This window comes from Ciconia boyciana, chromosome 3 (genome assembly GCF_034638445.1).
Source record: "Ciconia boyciana chromosome 3, ASM3463844v1, whole genome shotgun sequence".
NCBI lineage: Eukaryota > Metazoa > Chordata > Aves > Ciconiiformes > Ciconiidae > Ciconia > Ciconia boyciana.
Window position 1 is genome coordinate 108,368,149 of NC_132936.1, and position 18,271 is coordinate 108,386,419.

Here is an 18,271-nt window from a genome sequence, read left to right on the forward strand (position 1 = left end):
CTTGAGATATTCATATTACATTAATAGATAAGGTATAATTTACTTTGTGATAACTTCCTCTGTTGTTTTTATCACTATTACTGATTGAGATTATTTTAATTTGAGTGGATTTATGGACAACTAAAATTCCAAGCAAGTAGTCGTTCAACTTCTACATAAAGTAATCTTTGTAACTGAACTGCCCACAGGCAATATTATATGAGAAATAGATGCAGGGACATTAAATGGAGTTTAGTTCTTACAGAGGAGTTTGTCAAAGAAGTTCTTAAAACATCTTACCACAAAAAGTGAAGAAAATGGAGACCTTGGCACTGGCGTTTTGAGTTAGTTAAATACCGTTGGGCAGCTTACAGAAATTCAGATTTTGGACAAATGATAGCTAGTCCTTACAACCACACATCTCTTACCTTTGGAAAAGAAAAAGTGTTTTTTAAAGAGCCGCCGTAAGACGCTGTTTCTGTTTCCCGTCTCAAGAAAGCGCGTCGGGTGAGGCTGCCCGGCCTGCCCGGCCGTCTGCGGTGGCTTCTGGGCAGGTTGTCCCCACAACTGAGAGGGGCAGAAATCTCCCAGGCAGTCACAGCTGTCTAAACACCATTAAAGGCAGCGGGAAGGACAGCAGGGGAGGCGGGGTGGGTGAACATGAAGCTGGTGAGGCCTCACCCGCCCGGCTTCCTGGAGGCCAGCTCGTCCTCGCTACCACGGTGAAGGAGCCGCTACGGGTTCCCCCAGCGCCTCGGCGCGGGAGGGCTCCCGGAGGCAGGGCCGGCGTTACAAGCCGAGAATTTTCTCTCCCTCCTTAAATATTAGTTATGCATGCAGCGTTATTAAAGGCACCCACAGCGCAGGCAGCGAAGTGCCGGTTTGAGAGGCTCGCTCCCGCCCCGCGCTCTGCTCCCTGAGGCGGCAGCGCGTCACGGCCCCTCTCACCCCTCACCCCGGCCCCTCGGGAATCCCCCGGCGGCCGCCAAGGACGCGCAGGGCGGCTGGCGCTGGCCGCAAGCCTGCCACGCCGCGGCGGGCGCGGAATAAGTCAGTCCCGCCGCCTCCAGCGCGCAGGCCGGGGAGCCGCAGCCCGCCCGGGCGGCCCCGGGGCAGAGCGGCGGGAGCTCTCCCCTGAAGAGGCACACGCACACGACGCTGATGGGCGGCCCGCGCCTTCCCGGCCGCCACCGCCGCACCACTGGGCAGCAGCGCGGCTCCGCCCGGCGCAGGCGCCAGCGGCCGAGGGCGGCAGCCGCCACCCGGCCCCTCAGGCGACGGCTTCGCCGGGCGCCTCGCCCCTCCCGGCCGGGCCCCCGCCGGCGGGCGTGGGGCGAGACGCTGCGTCGGGGGCGGGACCTGTCAGCCCTGACAGCCGGCAGTAGCCAATGGGGAAAGAAGACAGGGTGGTGGGCGGGACACTCGCCGAGCCGCCCCCGCCACGCTATAAAAGGCGGTGCCGGGGGGCGCCGTGGGTCGGGTGCTGTGGAGTGGAGCCGAGGGGGGGAGCGAGCGGACTGGGCGGTCGGGGGTCGCCGCGCTGCCGGGATGGGTAACACCGTCGCCAGAGAGGATTTCGAGTGGGTCTACACGGACCAGCCTCATGCCGACCGCCGCAAGGAGATCCTGGGTGAGGAGGCAGGGTGGCGACGGTGCCGCCGCTCCTTGCCGCCGGCTGCGTGGCGGGGGGGGGGATGGAACGGACACGACGACCCCACAAAATGGCTGCCAGCCGCCCTGGCTGGGGGGCGCCGCGGGGAAGGCCAGTCCCTTGCCGCCAGCCGTTAGAGGCTCCGGCGGGGGGGGGGGGGCGGCTGGCGCGCGGCGAGGCGTGCGGCCGGGGCCAAAGTCGGCCCGAGCCCGCGTGAGGGGAGCGGCGCTGGCCGCGTACGTGGAGGCGGCAGCCGCCGCCTTGGCGGCGCTGGCGGGGAGGGGAAGGAGCGGGGGGGGGGGGGGGCGGCTCGCCGCTTGCGGGGGCAGAACCCGAGCCCCGAAACGTGGGGCGGGCGGCCCGGGCTTCCATTTTGAGGCTCGAAGCGAGCGCCTCGCAGCTGTGGAGCGGCGCCGGAGGCAGCTGGGGAGCGCCTCGCTGCCGGACAGCGATGCGGGCGGCGCGGTTACCCCTCCCTGTGGGGGCTGCGGGCCGCTCCCCGCCCGCTCCTGGAGCTGCCCGCTTCCGCAGAGCCCTTCGTGTGGGTAGGAAACGAGCTGAAGGTGTCTGCTGGTCGTTATAAATAGATCGTGTGTCGTTTGTAGAGGTCATTGCGGCACCCAACATTGGTAGTAAATAACCATATTTTCAAGTAAGATGCCTAAATCGGACCTGAGGTTACTTGAGCCCTTCTGAATTACTGTTGGGTTGTCAGTTCGGAGCCATTTCCTTCCTGGATAGGCTGGAGGTCGTGCTGGTGCTTGCCATATACAGGTCTAGTTGCTGAGCAACACAAAAATGCTTAAGTGATTTAATTCTAAAGGATTCATTATAGCAATAAATGTCACAACTGGAAAGGTGGTGTTTCATTACCTTTGCAGACAAATCCTAACTGGGAGAAAGGGAAGAAAAGACTATATCTGCTTTTGTAATCTAATTGGGATAGTTGGCTGTGAGAAGAGCTTCTGAATAATTCCTTTTTCATTTAATTTTTTCCCATCCAGCTAAACATCCAGAGATAAAAGCATTGATGAAGCCAGACTATAACTTGATCTGGGTGGTTGTGCTGATGGTCCTTGCACAGTTGACTGCATTTTATCTAGTTAAAGACTTGGACTGGAAATGGGTAATCTTCTGGGCATATGTTTTTGGAAGCTGTATTAGCCACTCCATGACTCTGGCTATTCACGAGATCTCTCACAATAGTGCCTTTGGCAACAGCAAAGCAATGTGGAATCGATGGTTTGGAATATTTGCCAACCTCCCTCTTGGTCTCCCATACTCCATATCCTTCAAGAGATACCACATGGATCATCATCGTTACTTAGGAGGCGATGGAATTGATGTGGACATTCCTACCAATTTTGAAGGCTGGTTTTTCTGCACCCGTTTTAGGAAGTTCATATGGATTGTTCTTCAGCCTTTTTTCTATGCCATTAGACCTCTCTGCATCAATCCCAAACCCATTACTCGACTTGAAATAATCAATTTGTTGGCTCAGCTTTCCTTTGATGTCGTGATATATTATTTATGGGGAGTCAAATCCACTTTTTACATGCTTGCTGGTTCAGTACTTGGACTTGGGTTGCACCCAATTTCAGGACACTTCATAGCTGAACATTACATGTTTTTAAAAGGACATGAGACTTATTCCTACTATGGGCCACTTAATTTGCTCACTTTTAATGTTGGCTATCACAATGAACATCATGACTTCCCCAATATTCCTGGCAAGAGCCTTCCACTGGTAAGTATACTTCCAAGGCTATTACTTTTTCTTGAAATAAGCCCTACTTTAACTTGAAAATCAGGTAGAACACTAATAGTTAGAAGAATGGAAGTTGGGAGATTTAAAAAAAAAAAACCAACCACCCCAAAACACAAAAAACCCCCCAAACAAAAACCAGAACAATTTCTAAGTGGAGTGGTGAAGGGGGTAATTACTTACCATTTTAGTGGTATCCTGAACAAGCTTCCAGTGTGCTAGTTGCTCAAGCCCCTTCCATAAAAGGAGAGAGGAAGGAACATGTCTTCCGCTTTGTGCTAACTTGTAGTTTTCTGTAATTACAACCAGCCTTCTATCTTCGGTTTGTAATTATGCAGAAAACTAGTTAAAAAGTTGCAGATACCTTCAGAGATTTGTTGGCTCTTTGAAATCTTAAGGACAGTATTGTAATGCATGCTTATGCTTCAGTCTCTTCTATCACTGACATTCTCTGGTGGGGAAAAGAGATTATTTGAGGTACTGCTAATGTTTGTTGTACTGTTGACAAATGTTTAACAGCTTTCTATTTTGGAGCAGCTCAGTTTCCTCTAGTTGAGAACCTTTGAACCCTAAGTAAGTATCAGCTGTACACTGACAGAATTGAGGCTTCAGAGCTAAGACCTAGACCTGTCCCATCTGCACGAGTAACAGATGTGAATTTTCAAACTGGTTCCTCCCTGCTTCAATCTTTGCTGGTTTCTTTTTAGCAGGAGCTTAATTCTCATTGTATACATGTTTCCCAGTTGGAGCATGGGAACACAGGCTTCCAGGGTTACACCTAAAACTCATCTTCAGTGAAGTGCTTTTCATCAGACACTAAATTTGCAATTTGACAGCAGCAGTGGTGTTGGTGTTGTAGCTTTGTTATTGCACTTGGTAATTGCAAGACCTTGTAAGCTCATGCCTTTGGAGTCTAAACTTGATTGTTATTTCTGTTGTCAGTGGTAGAACTGTAGATGGAATAAGTACTCCAGCACTTCTTTAGCAGGGCCATTAAATTCTGTAATTGGTTTGTTGAGACTTTGGCTTTTTGTTGGGGTGTTTTGGTTCTTTTTTTTTGGAAAAAGACAGATGATTTCTCTTATTCATAGATTTCATCTTTCAAATACAGCTAAAGCTGCTTTAACTCACCTTTGATACCTAGATCTGTGCTAGTGAACCAGCATTTCACTTCTTGCAGCAGTACTTGAGCTGTAAATAGGGAATAATTTTTTTCAAGTATTTAATTGCAGAGATAAATACCTAGCTCTGCTACAGGACTCTTAATCCACAGCTCTGGTATGAAAACAAAGCCTTCTTTTAGAACAGTGTAGTTAATTTGATTGGACTCTGCTATGCTGTGTGCTAAAGATCACTGAAGTACTGAACACTTGATTCCAGCTGGGGTACTGGTGAGCTGAGAATAACTACTGTTGAATAAAAGTATACTGGATAGATGCACTATTCTATGGGTGTGATGACAGATCAGAACAATCTTCAGCTCCAAACCAGGCATGCAAATATCTTGGGTTTATTGCTTATACAGATTAATATTTTTCTTCTGTCTAAAGCTATGGAATTTAGTGAAAAATCAGTTTTGTTCTGTTCAGGTTTTTAAGGCTTTAGGTGGTTGGCCTTAAATATCAGTAAGGGTATCTAACTGAAACTCCAGCTCAGCATGTACATCTGAGAATAAAGTCTGCAAGCAGTTTATATTCATTCTTTCATGTCTGTCCTCAGAAACAAGATGTTTCTCAGAGATAAGACGTTTTTTCTCCCGAGTGCTGAGGTTTGAAACTACATATAAAAATAGCTGTGTTAAACATATTTTCCTAGGATTTACAACATCCATTTCAGTGATACTTGTATACCTAGGAGTCGGCACTGAATGGAGTCACCTGCTTCCACTAGCAACCAAACTGCTTGCTTTTGTGAGCTACATCATTCTGTAGGTAGCGCAGTGAACAGACTTCAGAGTGTTAACAGCATTTGTTCTGGTTAGCTTCAATATAAAAGTTTCACGTTTACTTAACAACTGGGGAGTTGCTTTTTCGTTCAAGAAACTTTCACATTGTGGCACTAGTTGCCTTTCCTGTAGAATCTAACACCTAAAATGAAACTGTGTGCTATGTTAAGTTACAGGTTGAGGACTGTAAAGCTGTCACGATTGGTGCTAATATAAATAGTAAATAAACCTTGTATCTCCTCTTTAGGTGAAGAAAATAGCAGCTGAATACTATGACAACCTGCCACAATATAACTCTTGGATAAAAGTACTGTATGACTTTGTGATGGATGACACAATCAGCCCATATTCACGCATGAAAAGGCAATTAAAGGGTGAAGTGAAGCAAGATTAAACTTCTGGCAACCAAAAAACTTTGAAATGTCTGCTTGCTTTAAAGTGGCTGGTATAAGGTCTCTTGCTAAAGATGTTCACCTGTGTCCTGAATTAAGATCTACAGCAACATAGCAATGCATCCTTAAGGATTTTGTAGCAGACTCCTGCCAGCTATAACATTCCTCACAGTCCTCAGATTCATTGGTTTAATGTGTGTATGTTTGCCTAAGGATCAGTGTTATATGCATAATACTAAATCACTCTGTTACAGAATTTACTTTGCAGGTGTTAAATCTATATAAAATATCTGTCTGACTCTTAAAAGTTCTCAATGTAGTACACTGCCCACAACATGCTATTTGGATGACTGTAGTGTTAAAATACTGTACTTACCTGTTAATTCTAAACTAACATGATTTGTTAACTTAAACCTTGTTGAACCTGTTTCCTAACTTACGGGTGGAAGAACTAAATTTGCACAGAAATGTTAAGTCTGCTTTTGTTTAAATATGTAATGTGTCATTTGAAGCACTGCTTTAAAGTTCTACCTTTTCTACTGAAAGTACCTTAAAGGAACAATCTGTCAGAATGAAATTGGCATGGAAATGGCTTGAGTGACTTCCTTGTAAAAAGGTGGGGAATTGCCAACTTTATGGGTCCCCACCTACTGCCTAAGCTGCTTGTGTTAGCTTGAGCAGCTAGCATGTAGACTTGTATTGTGTAAGCCACTAGGTAACAATATAACTAATTAGTTTTCATATTTGAAAAATCTTGTTACAGTTTGGTTTTTTTCCTGATCTGCAAAGAAAAATTGTTAGGCTGCTTGTAGTTGGTTCTGCTGTTACCATGGTTTTAAATGCTAACTCTAATATTTACTCATTTGGAAATTTGGCTTGTATAGAAAACTGAATCAATTGAAGTAGATACTGTTCTGGCAAACAAGGCTAGCTACAAGTATATTAGTCACATAACATACACAGAAGTGTTGCTAAGTGATCTCTTTTTTCCAAACCTACAGTATCCTACATAAACACTTGTCTGTCTTTCATATTAAGATGTGGTGAGAGCACAGGTGGTGACACCAAACTTACTGCTTAGGAAGTTTTAAAATTGGGAACAGAGAATAGATAACTTGCTGAACCCTGAAGAATGAATCTCTACATACCTCAGCACAGTATATTTGCCTTCTATCATCTAATGCATTGATGGTGGTTTTAAGCTGTCAAAGATGGCTACAAATCACCCTTAAATGGTGATCCTACAGTATGTTCTTCACTTACCTGAAAGATGGAATATGATGAAGGTGGAAGTTTCAGCTACTGTCCACACTGGTTTGCTATAAGTAACTTAATTTTTAGATGCCTCCAGCTCCTGCATTTTGTGGTTTGGTTTTTTTTGGAAGAGGCTGAGTGCCTGAGAAGAATGTGTTGGTACATCTTAACCCTCACTTGACTGTAGTCCTGTTTCTAATGTGTGTGGGGGGTTTTTTAAGCATGGGCCCTTATCTATGGTTAAGTAAAAGATATGGTATGAAAGCGTGCCAATCACTTACAAAGTGATGCCAGTAATGTGCTAGCTAGCCAGCATACTGCTCAGGGTATAGAGTAATGTCAAAATATAAGTCATCTGGTATTTTTACCTGTAATTAAAAAGCAAAGATTAAAGTAACATTGGGTGAATTTTTGACTGGTCCCCTAATGCTGAAGGACTTAAGCTTTAGAGAAAATTGGTATTTTTAAAGCAGATGCAAGAGCTGTTCTATTGAGTGGTGGTATAGATGAACTGTAAAGAATTGCTGCCTTGCCTTTCTACTGGGAAGAAAATTGATTTTGGCTGAAAGACTTGAATAGGCTTAAGTTGTAAAACATTTTCTTTTTAAGCCACTTCTGCGTGACCGCTTCTCAATTTAAGAAGTGAATGGTGGAATTAAATTTCTTTGATAGCTTGCCATAGCTGAATGAAGGATGGGAGGTGTCTCCAAAAAGTGTTTTACAGCTAAAAGCCTAAAGTTGAGAAATTGCTTATCTGAAGTATTCATCTAGGATAACTGAGAGCTCAGTTTAACTTTCATACTTGGGCTTAGTTACCTATTTCATAGAATCTCTGATGCCCTTTGCTGTCCTCCCAATGGGTAATACAAGTGTGAATTCCTGCTTTTAAAGAGGACTGAAGTTGCCATCTCTTGTTTAAAATTGCAAATACTGCTTTAAGGTGTCTTGACTATGATCTTCCCTTCCAACTCTGATTCTTAAAGTGAAAATGGGGTATTTATAACCAAGAATAGGGGAATTCTGAGGGAGATATCCTATGCTTGCCATAATCTTTCTGAAACATATTATACTAGCTATCTATTGGTGAACACTTGATAGAGTAGGTTGATCTGAGCCAGTGAGATTTATGTTTGGATCTAAGCCATGGCCTGATTCTTGCAAGCATTGGTAACCACCATTCTTAGGCATATAACTCCTGTGTAATACACAAGAGGCTTTGGCATCTAACTTCAGTAGTAGGATTTTGCCAGAAGCAGATCAACTGAAAGTTAACCTATATTGCAGCATAGGTTAATCCCTAAAAAAACCCAAACAAACAGTTAAAGCATTTCTGAACCACTGGTAAAAGGAAATAAGACCATCTGGACTACTTGGGGTGTGTTTGATATATAGTCTAAATGAATAACTAGTTTTCTCCAGTCATAATGTGGTGTTTAGTCCAAAGGCATGGCACCCCCCCCAATTATTTGAAGGTGCTTAAGTGAAGTAAGTAATGCATCCTGGAGTCTGATCATACTAGGCATGAGTTTTCCCACAGGACAGGTGTGGGCATATTCCTCTTTCAAAACAACTCTTGCTTCTGGCATTCTTGTTTCGCTGTTGAACCTGTCTGTTCCACAACAGTGGCCAATTAACATGTTAAATGGGTGCATCTTTCTGGCTACAGAGCTCCATACTTTCAGATCCAGGACAAGACTTCCTACCTGGAACCAGAGGCCAGTTGAAAAGTAAAGACTTTTGGTTCTATGTCTCTAAATTCTTCCAGTTAAGTCTTTAAGTGTAGCCAGCAAGCACATAACACATAAAGTCTACAGATGTTGAGAAATTGATCTGTTCTAGGTAAGCAGGTTCTGTTAGATAATGAGCTCAGTGGTTCAGCCTCTGCCTCCTTGGCATTTATTCCTGTATCAGATGAAGTGGCATGCCACAGCAGAACTTAAAGCTGTTCATTCCTTATTTAATGATGAGGTTCAACAACCAATAATGTCAGTGCTATAGATTGCAGGCTGCCATACTAATCCTGTTGGACAAACAGGAGAAAAGTTGCTTTCAGGTAGTGATCTTGCATAAATGGTCCAAGACAGCTTTTGGAAAGTGTACTCCTCTGTAATTTGAAAGGGTCTCAAAAGACTTAAAACAGCAGAACTTGCTTTGCCTTATCTTGCACATTGCAAAGCACAGGAGCCACTTCTGGGTCTGCCAAGATTACTTCTGCAAGGTCCTAGGAAAGCAATCTGACAAATAGGCATGTCTAAATCATATAAGATGTGCCTTTAGTATAGCAACCTGCAACTCTATGTATACAATTATCTCTCTCTTTTTTTTATCAAATCCTCTATTTCACAATCAAGCCTGCAGTCTATACTAGACTTTAGTGAGGACAAAAATGTTGAAAAAGTTTCCTGTTTAGCCAAGAATGAAGACAGCATTTTTTTTTCCTCCTGACAGTTCCCTGCACTGCCTCTGCCCCTATCCATGCTTAATCTGCTCTGGGACAGAACCATTATTGTGATTTAGATATGTGGCTAGCCTCAGGAAAAGGGAGAGAAGAATGGCATGATGAACAATTTCTTGATCTTGTCCCAACAGAAACAAGATGACTAGAGGGAAAACCTCTTCCAGGCATGTCTGCTAGGAGGGGTGGTAGCTGCATATGCAGAACAAAGTAGTGGTCCTGTATTGCATGAAAAGGCTTGTTCCTTAAAGTGATTCCCTTTTTCTATGTACAAGGGATCTTGCCATTTATCTCTTATCAAGTTTTCTTCAGTGATAAGTACTATAGCCTGAGCAGAATTTCCCACAAGAAAAAGTAGCAGAGTGGGTGTAGCACTTCCTTGTGTGAACAGTCAAATAGTTGCCTACCCTTGTCTGTTCCTTGATGCACATGTAGCCCAGACAAGGTAAGCAAACAGGATATGGACACTTGACTTGTCTGGCTTTTTCTGCCTTTCAACTTAACTTCAGATTTTCTTGTAAATTCAAACCCTCCTGCACCCCACTTCCTATTCCACTATCACATGTTAACGAGAATGATCATCAGACACTTCATATATTAAACATATGTTTTGTGTTAGAAGTCTTGACAAGACTATATTGTTATTACTACTTGAATAGTAGTACTGTTATTACTACTACTTGAATAGTATTTCTTCCTTAGTCTTGCCTTGCAAGTCCTACCTACATTGCTTTCTTGTTCCATATATACACAGGAATAATACAATCATAATGGGAAAGGAGAAAATTCTTCAGTGAATATGCCAGGGCTGAAGGACTTTACTCATTCATAAGCTCATCAACTGCAGGTATCCTTAAGTATGGTAGCAGGATTTTCCTCTATATAGCAACAAAGGAGAAATCATTCATGTGGTTATTTTCAACTGTAAAGAGTGGCTTGCTTGCCACATCTTCTTCCCAAGAAAGGATGACAAATATTTCTAAATTGTATCACTGAAGTTGTATCACAGGTAGACTTTTTTTATCCCTGATGAAGTTTTTATATACAGTTTATTTGTTTTGAAACCAATGCATGCCACAGGCAGATAAAAAACAATGATGGCCTTTAGAATTACCATATCTAAAGGTAAAATGGCTGACAGTTTCAAAATTGATATTTGAAGGTAGCATGTACTGTGTTTCACAGAGCTCCTGCTTGATCCTTTTTTCATTGGTCAACTCAAACACTCAAGTGAATTGAGTGTGTTATTGTACTGAAAGGGTTTACAGCTACTTTGGCACAGTTGTGGCTTCCTCTAAAGCAAAAGCCTTTTATTTAAGAAAGGTGGTAAAAAACCCCAAACTGTAAAGTTGTAGATGTAAAGCTAAAACAGGAAGAAGTTTGTGACATAGGTGGTTCTTGTATATAGCTCTGTGCATGACGTCTAGTTATGATTTTACATTAAAATTAGTCACTTAACTGATAGGTACTAATTGCACTGTCTCACAGTAATGAACATGTACAAGTGAAACTACTCTTGAGATAAAATGATGATCCTTCATCTTGGATTTCTGGGAACCACAGTAATTTCTAAAGCTCCAAGCCTGATTTACAATTACAAGCAGACACAGCTTCTGCTTTATATGCAGGGACTTCACTTGTTAGTCATACAGGCCACAACTTGAGTCACCAAGTCTCAGGCTTCCCTAGAAGAGGGAGGGAATATCATATCATTTGTGCAAAAATCACAGTGGTAAGTACAGGATGCCATATGTCCATATTTTTAAAACACAAGTCTGTGGTGATTAGTTATTTGTAATAGCCTTCCACATTTACCTTTAGGAAAAATGTGCAAGATCTTTTGTCAGATGGCAATTCAGAGAAGAATTTAAGTTGTAAGGTGCTGTTCCTTCTCAAGGCAAGGTCAGTCTTGAAGTAAGATCAGGTTGTTCAGGGTCACATCCTTCCTCTTAAATGTTAAAGTAAGTAGGGGGCATGCTTACAGAATAAATGTTGCTTACAAAAGCTATTTTACAGTTTTATATGGAAATTTCATGACTTTAAATAATTTTTAAAGTTAGGTGTTATCAAACTTAGCAAATTTCATGGAAAGTCTTTTAGCAGAAATAATCCATTTCCTGTTCTGATCCTTGACTGATGGTTGCAGTGCTTTTAGGAAGAATAAGACTAGTCATTAATCTCGGTTCCTATCTTTGATCAAAGAACTTTGTAGAATCATGACAGTGGTAAAAATCCACGAAGGCTTGTAGGTTTCAGAAATTAGTTGCTCAGTATCTGTCACATTTCAGTGTTTAGTCTTAACTCAATACTTCCCAGTTGACTGGTACTGAAAGTTATGACCATCCTTCCAAGATAGAATTTCTTGTAGTTAAAAGAAAAAAAAAAAAAGCTTGAGGCTCTTGGCCTGTTTCTTAAAACAGTAACATTTTCCTTCCTCCAGAGGATATCAAAACACTTGAGCTAAGAAATTCAAACCCACAATAGAATTTTGTTGTTGTTGTAGATTTGTCTGTTTTTAAAAAAAATTAAGAACCAGCTTGTTAGATAACTCTTGCTGTTTCAAATATTTCTTAGGTGGCTGTTAAATCGTAATATCATAGCACTTCTCAGATTTCCAAACTTTACTCTCTCCTAGATAACTTTAAGACAGCTTGCCCTCTCTGGATAGTTTCTTTTGATAAGGTGAAGGGAAGCTGTTAGAAGCTCTGAGAACCTGTGCTGGCACAATCATCATGTGTCACTGTATCTGGGAAAGGCATGATTAATGGTATGGTACAGCACTTTCCCAGACTACTTTTACAGCCCTGTTCTTCCAGTGATTCTTCCAGAGTCCTTGTTCTTGAAAACGGCTATTTTCATTTATGGTTGAGAACTGCTATTTGAGCAATGTAAACACTGTGGAAGGGTTAGCCCCTCTGCCTCTGAGGGATTTCTTATTAAGGGGACCAAATATTATATCAGAATGGTATTAGCTCTTTAGCACTAAAAACGTTCATTTTTAAAATGTCAATGGTGATAAGCAGGAAGTGTGTATTTTTATCTTTTATTCTGGAAATAGTTAAATTAAGGATGGCTTAGAGCAGCAGGTTATGATAAACCTTTTTTCAGGTACAGTTTAAAAAGCTGGGAGATATTTAGTACAGGCTTTTTCCAACCTGCCTCTTCAAATCAGGCACAGGTATTACAAAACTTTCCACCAATGTAGAGTAAGTCTCTTTTGGGAATTGTCCAAGAGTATCACCTGCACAGTGACTGACGCAGTTCTTCATACATTATTTGATCCTAGCAGTGCCAAGATAAGAGGAAAAAAGACTTCAGACAATGGTAAAAAAATCATGCAACATTTAAAAGTTACTTTATATGTAGTATTTAACAAGAAAGTGAAACAAACTAGCTGTATTTAAAAACACTTACAAACGAAAAACTAAAGGCAAAAACACCCCCTACCCCGACTCATAAATGAGGTTCTCCAGTGATAGTTACCAATAATATGTAATTAACAGAAGCCTTTGGCAGACTTCTTTATACTTAATATTGCTATGCTAGGTTCAGATTGCAGCTTTACTAAGAAGGTACTGTCCTCTTTGCCAGGGGTGCTGCTGAATTGACACTTTACTCCCCCATGTACTTCTGCCAAAACGAACAGACAAGATCATCTTTTGCTAGTCTAACAACTGTAACTGTTCCTTAATCCTTTTCACTAGTCACTCAGAATGACAGTTTTGAGGAACAGAATACTTAGATGTTGACTTCCACTGAAATAACTGGCTTCAGAAAGTAATGTCTCTCCATAGCTTTAAGAACTTATTTTGGTTTGTCTTGAGTCAACCAATTAAACCAAAAGCAAGTTAACTGAACTCAGATGTGTATGGGAGGGAAGCATGAGAAGCACTAAATCAGTGAGATGCAGCTTTTTGTATTTTCCGGTATTCATAGGAAGATGTGTAGAGAGTTTTTATCAGCTTGAATTTGTCTAGCAGATATGAAGTAGCATCTGAAGTGGGAGATGAGTATCTTGTACTCAAAAAGATATTTCAAAATGCCTAACTGAAAAGTCTTCAGATAGATATAATTGAAATATAGGGCTCTGAGATGTGATATTTAAGCTGCCTTTGAGATGCAGAATGACATTTCTGGTTAATGCCTAAGAACCAGAAGGAGTATGTCCTAATACTTACCAGTGATTGCTAGGTTAGAGATGTTTTAAGTTTTTGTGGTTGTTGCTTCTGAACTGTTTGCTTAGTGATTAGCAAAGGGGAAGAAATCAACAACCAAACACCATCCTTAAAGGGTCTTGGAGCCAAAGATCACTTTTAAATTTTAGAAAAGGTCACTGGCCATCAATGTACAACAATAATGAAAGGAAATAGTTAACCTCTGTGGCTAGTGTTCAAAGTGAATATATCAATGTATTTTGACTGCAGTATACTCTTGGCCACACAGAGACCTATACACAAAAGCTCTGCAGCAATAAATTCCTATATATATTAACTTCTCAATTATAGTAATTAAGATGATTGAACAGTTTTTCTCTTCAGTCATTAAAAAGAACAGGTCATAAGTAAACCTTTAAAATAAACTTCCTTGACAAATGCAAATAATGAAAAGACTGATAAGAAATAACTAAGATGATAAAGTGTGTTTTATGTCCTATCTCAATGTTGTCCTTTGCACATTAACAGAAATGGTTGAGCATCTTTGGGTGTCACATCCATCTAGGGGGAAAAAAGGTGGGAATGCACTCTAAGGGCCCTGACTTTTAACTGAAAATTCTACAGACAGAGGTTAGGGCCAGGTCAATAACTAATCTGGGAATGTCAATGAGAAGTCCAAGGTGCCATACTAAAAGATAACCTTGATAGCATGGTCATCCATGTACCTGCAATACATCATCTGCAGCTGAAAAGGGAGACTTTCGTTTCTGAACTTGTGGAAAAACATCAGGTTTGTTCAATGCAGAAACAGGTACTGTCAGTTGTTTGAAATGCATGCAAGTGTAGTGCAAACTTATCTATTCCCACCAGTCTCCAGCATAAAAAGAGTATCCTTTCCAGGGGAGTAATCAGTCTTGCATACTCTTACCTTTTTTGATACTGAAGATTTCACTTTCCTAAAAGCTTCTTCAAAGTGTTTATAGGAAATCTTGATTTCTCCTTAAAGAACAAAGCATAACAAATTACTAAATTAAATTGCAGGCAAGTGACAATCAAGTGATTTTTGCAAGTATTTCAAGGCAGCATTCATTAAACCTAACTGCATGTGCTAGCCACTTGGATGAGATCTAATTCAGTAGTGTTATGAACAAATGAACTCTTATTTTATGTAGCCTCCTGTCTATGATCTTAGGCAAGACCTTCATTCCTCTATCCCTTGGCACCTTAAGCCAAAGGATACTTGTTTCATAAAGTTATTTTAGGTATTAATGTTTCCACCTGCATATTGAGAATCTCATTCTTAAAGATGCCAAGTTAATTGCAGTTTACCTCAAATCCAGTTAGAATTCAAGTCCCTTAACCCTTCCAGTTCTGGGCTTTACTTTCTATACATATTAAATATATTAAGCTTTTCTACAGAGTGTTAAGTACCTAGAAACCATTTTTGTTATCATTCCCATTCTACTACAGGATGCTCAATTCATAAATAATTGACTTCATATCATTGTCTTGTCTGGCATTTCTCAGAAGTGATGAAAGCTTTCACTTTTTCAACTCTCTGTCCTTAAGTTTATGCAAATCCCCTTTTTGACCTTAATGCAGCTATACACAGTAATTATTCCTAATCATAACCTTTTGAACAGGCTTTTTTTAGTATGCTAAAACATAAGCATACCTCAAATAAATAATGGATTCCTCTGCTCTCACAAGCAAGTGCCTTGTTTAATTGAGACTTAAGAATCCCAAGATACCACTACTATACAGATTAATTACAATGCTAACATTATGTGCAGGTATCAGATATGATAGAGGTACACAAAAGTATGTCTTTAGAGTAAATTTGGTGCATTTTAATGTATTTCATTATGACACTTTTTGCTTCCACAGATATGTACTGCCACTACCTTTGCATACATCTCTAATGTGAAATGGGATGTGCTGACATGAAAAAATAGTTAAGATTTCTCATTAATATATTTGATGTCTGAGTTTAGCAAAAACATTCTGCTGATACCACAAAAGACTAAAAGCAGATGGAAGGCAGTAAATTAAAGATGAGAACTGGTTTAAGGCATAAAACAGAAAAGCAAATAGTCTACAATTATTATTACCTACTTTAAAAGTAAAGATGAAGGTTAAAGTTCACTGAACTAAACATACAACCTTACTGCTCTCTCTCATCTCAGTTCTCTGAAGCTCTTATTCAAGATTCCCATTACCATATAAAGTTATATCGGTATAAATGAAGATGTAAATTTAAAATACCAGTATTTTAACTTGTTTCTCCAAGGAAAGACCACTTACAGAAAGAAAAAACAGTTCAACTTAAGTCTTTCACAGAAGCCAAATTACTTTAAGAATGAATCATCAAAACTCCATAAAATAATAAAATGAAGCTATGAGAATTTAATTTTGCTTTCACTTTTGTTTTTAAGCCTATAACTTTTTAAATCAAATTGTGAAACAATATATAACCTCAACTATAGGAAGGGAAGAAAGGGAAAGGAGAAAACAGCACTAATCAGCTAGGAAGATCAGCATCATTAAGGATGTGATTATCAGAAAAAAGTCAAGGTAAAACAGTCTATGATACTAATTTAAGAGTTAGCTGTGGCAGATATAAGCATGCTTTTACCTACTGTTAGGTAAAGAAGTTTACCTCTCATTGAAACTAACTTAGGCTACTTCATGCTCATTGCATGGTAAAAGTAGGCACAATGCTTGGTACTGTGGAGAATTTAGCTATCAGTAATCTGTACCTTGGCTACTTGCATTCACATAGTTTGCCTTGATTTCTGATGACAAAACCATTTAGTCTAAATAAGTAGGTGTGAATGTTTTATTAAAACAATTTATCCTGATAATGATAAAATAATGAATTATATCAACAGGTATATTCTTTTAAAAATAAGACTAAGTACTTAAAACACCAAATAAGAAATTTTTCCTGTTTACACAGGTGAGTGAAGGATAGCTGATTCCCTTTCCTCTTTAATTTGAAAGTATCAAAACAAGGACCAGATCTTGCTTTTCAAATTCAGCTACAAAGATACAAAACTTTAATTAATCTCACTTGTTAAACCACACTTGCTCTTAACTGCTGTAACAAGAAGTCTCATAGACTCTTTGCTTAAGAGGATCACCTTTACAGACTATGCAGGTGATGTGGGGTCACAGGCTATCTTTTAAAAAAAAATTACTATACAAAAAGGGACATTCAGGGATAAAGTCATAGTTTAGAAGGTCAATGAGTTCTCTGCATTTGTCTTTGAGCTGAAAATGTCAAGAGATTCTCATACCCTATGCATTCTTTGTAACTAGATCAATTTGAAGTAACTATACAGGAAGTATTAAACTAAAATAGGTCAGTTAGGATGTTAACAGTAAGTCACCAGGACCAGATGGTGTTCACCCAAAGGTTCTGAAAGAACTTGTCTATGAAACTGCAGAATTGCTGGCCAAATCTTGTAACCTGTTGTTATAGCCACCAGAGGACTGGTAAACTCCGAAGAACTGTAGAAAAGATCCTTTGGTGGACTGAAAGGTGATTAAAGGATATGAAATAGAGCATAAGTTACTTTTCAGGAGAGGGAACAGGTAGCACTCTGACATAGGTGCTGAAATCAGTTTTATTCAGCGTCTTCATTGGTGGTTGGAAAAGAGAGCCAGAAGTGGCAACTCCAGGTTTGCAAATGATATTCAACTCTTCTGGGCAGTCAAATGCTTGGCCAGTGATGAGGAACCCCAGAGGAACCTGATAAAACTGAAAATCTGCCCAATCTCCCCCCCCGTCTCCCTCCCTCCCCCCCAAGCTGCAATATCTGGCAACTCCTAGACCACAGTGACTAACGTGATCAGCTCTCCGAGGACTGTTAAAGTTGGAAGCAGAATTTATGGATTCTTACAAGAAATACCACAAAGATGATACCTTTCACTATAAAAAAAGTGCCTTCAAGCAAACCACTACTGAGTGTTAAAAAAAGCCACATATTCCAGAGGGAAAATATCAGGTATAACAAGGAAGTTGCATCAGTTTCTACAAAATAGAAAGGAGCAGCCCTTATCTCAGCCAGGTGATACCAAGGTACTGACTGACAAGGACACACAGCACCCATCTACAGTCACATACAGAGCATGGGAGGGGAATCAGTTGTGCATGTCCTGTGGTAACACTGAAGGAAGAAATTCTCCAGTCTGTGTATACACACTATTCTTTTGAAGTTATAAATGAACAAGGTCTCAAATCAGAAACCACCTTACACACTTTCATACCAGCCGGGGCTGACATCTTGGAAATCCAAACCCAAGGACATCCCAAACAAGCAGCTGCTATAAACATGCAGATCAAGCTATGTATATATTATGGACTTGCTGGCTGCCAGCACATCCATACAATAAGTGCTTAGGCTGCAATCCTAAATGTGAAGGCTGAATTCAAGTGATTAACATCTTTGATCAAGCCTGGTGTGTTCTGGATAATTATAAAAACAAACAGGATAAATTCAGAAATTTCCATCTCAATTCAAGAGCTTTTTCCATCTACAGCAAGTAAAATGGGTAACGAAGTCATACAACAGTGAAGGTTTTTATAGTTTGTTTCTTCCCCCTCCCCCTCTAAATGATCACGCTAGTTCCCTCAAAACAAGAAATACAAACATTCTGCTCTGTTAACCTAC

At 40.7% G+C, this 18,271-nt stretch overlaps 2 protein-coding genes across 2 annotated transcripts in view; one reads left to right on the plus strand and one right to left on the minus strand.

Moving 5' to 3' along the window:
• Window positions 1-1,449: 1,449 nt before the first annotated feature.
• DEGS1 (delta 4-desaturase, sphingolipid 1) lies at window positions 1,450-8,021 on the plus strand. The gene is made up of 3 exons (XM_072857015.1): window positions 1,450-1,609; window positions 2,635-3,377; window positions 5,588-8,021. The coding sequence occupies exons 1-3, from the start codon at window positions 1,528-1,530 to the stop codon at window positions 5,732-5,734; spliced, it is 972 nt and encodes a 323-aa protein (XP_072713116.1). The 5' UTR covers window positions 1,450-1,527; the 3' UTR covers window positions 5,735-8,021.
• Window positions 8,022-12,470: 4,449 nt separating this feature from the next.
• NVL (nuclear VCP like) overlaps window positions 12,471-18,271 on the minus strand; it is a 44,436-nt gene continuing 38,635 nt past the window's right edge. The window contains exons 22-23 of the mRNA XM_072857014.1: window positions 14,524-14,594; window positions 12,471-12,723 (exon numbers count right to left, since the gene is read on the minus strand). Of these exons, the coding sequence (XP_072713115.1) occupies window positions 12,679-12,723; window positions 14,524-14,594 (116 nt within the window). The 3' untranslated portion in view covers window positions 12,471-12,678. The remainder of the gene's footprint in view (window positions 12,724-14,523; window positions 14,595-18,271) is intronic.

Bases quoted from the DNA above. Each gene is read 5' to 3' on its own strand.
- DEGS1 (XM_072857015.1), top strand. From the start codon at position 1,528: ATGGGTAACACCGTCGCCAGAGAGGATTTCGAGTGGGTCTACACGGAC. The intron at 1,610-2,634 runs GTGAGGAGGCAG...TTTCCCATCCAG, and splicing joins CCGCCGCAAGGAGATCCTGG to CTAAACATCCAGAGATAAAA. The intron at 3,378-5,587 runs GTAAGTATACTT...TCTCCTCTTTAG, and splicing joins CTGGCAAGAGCCTTCCACTG to GTGAAGAAAATAGCAGCTGA.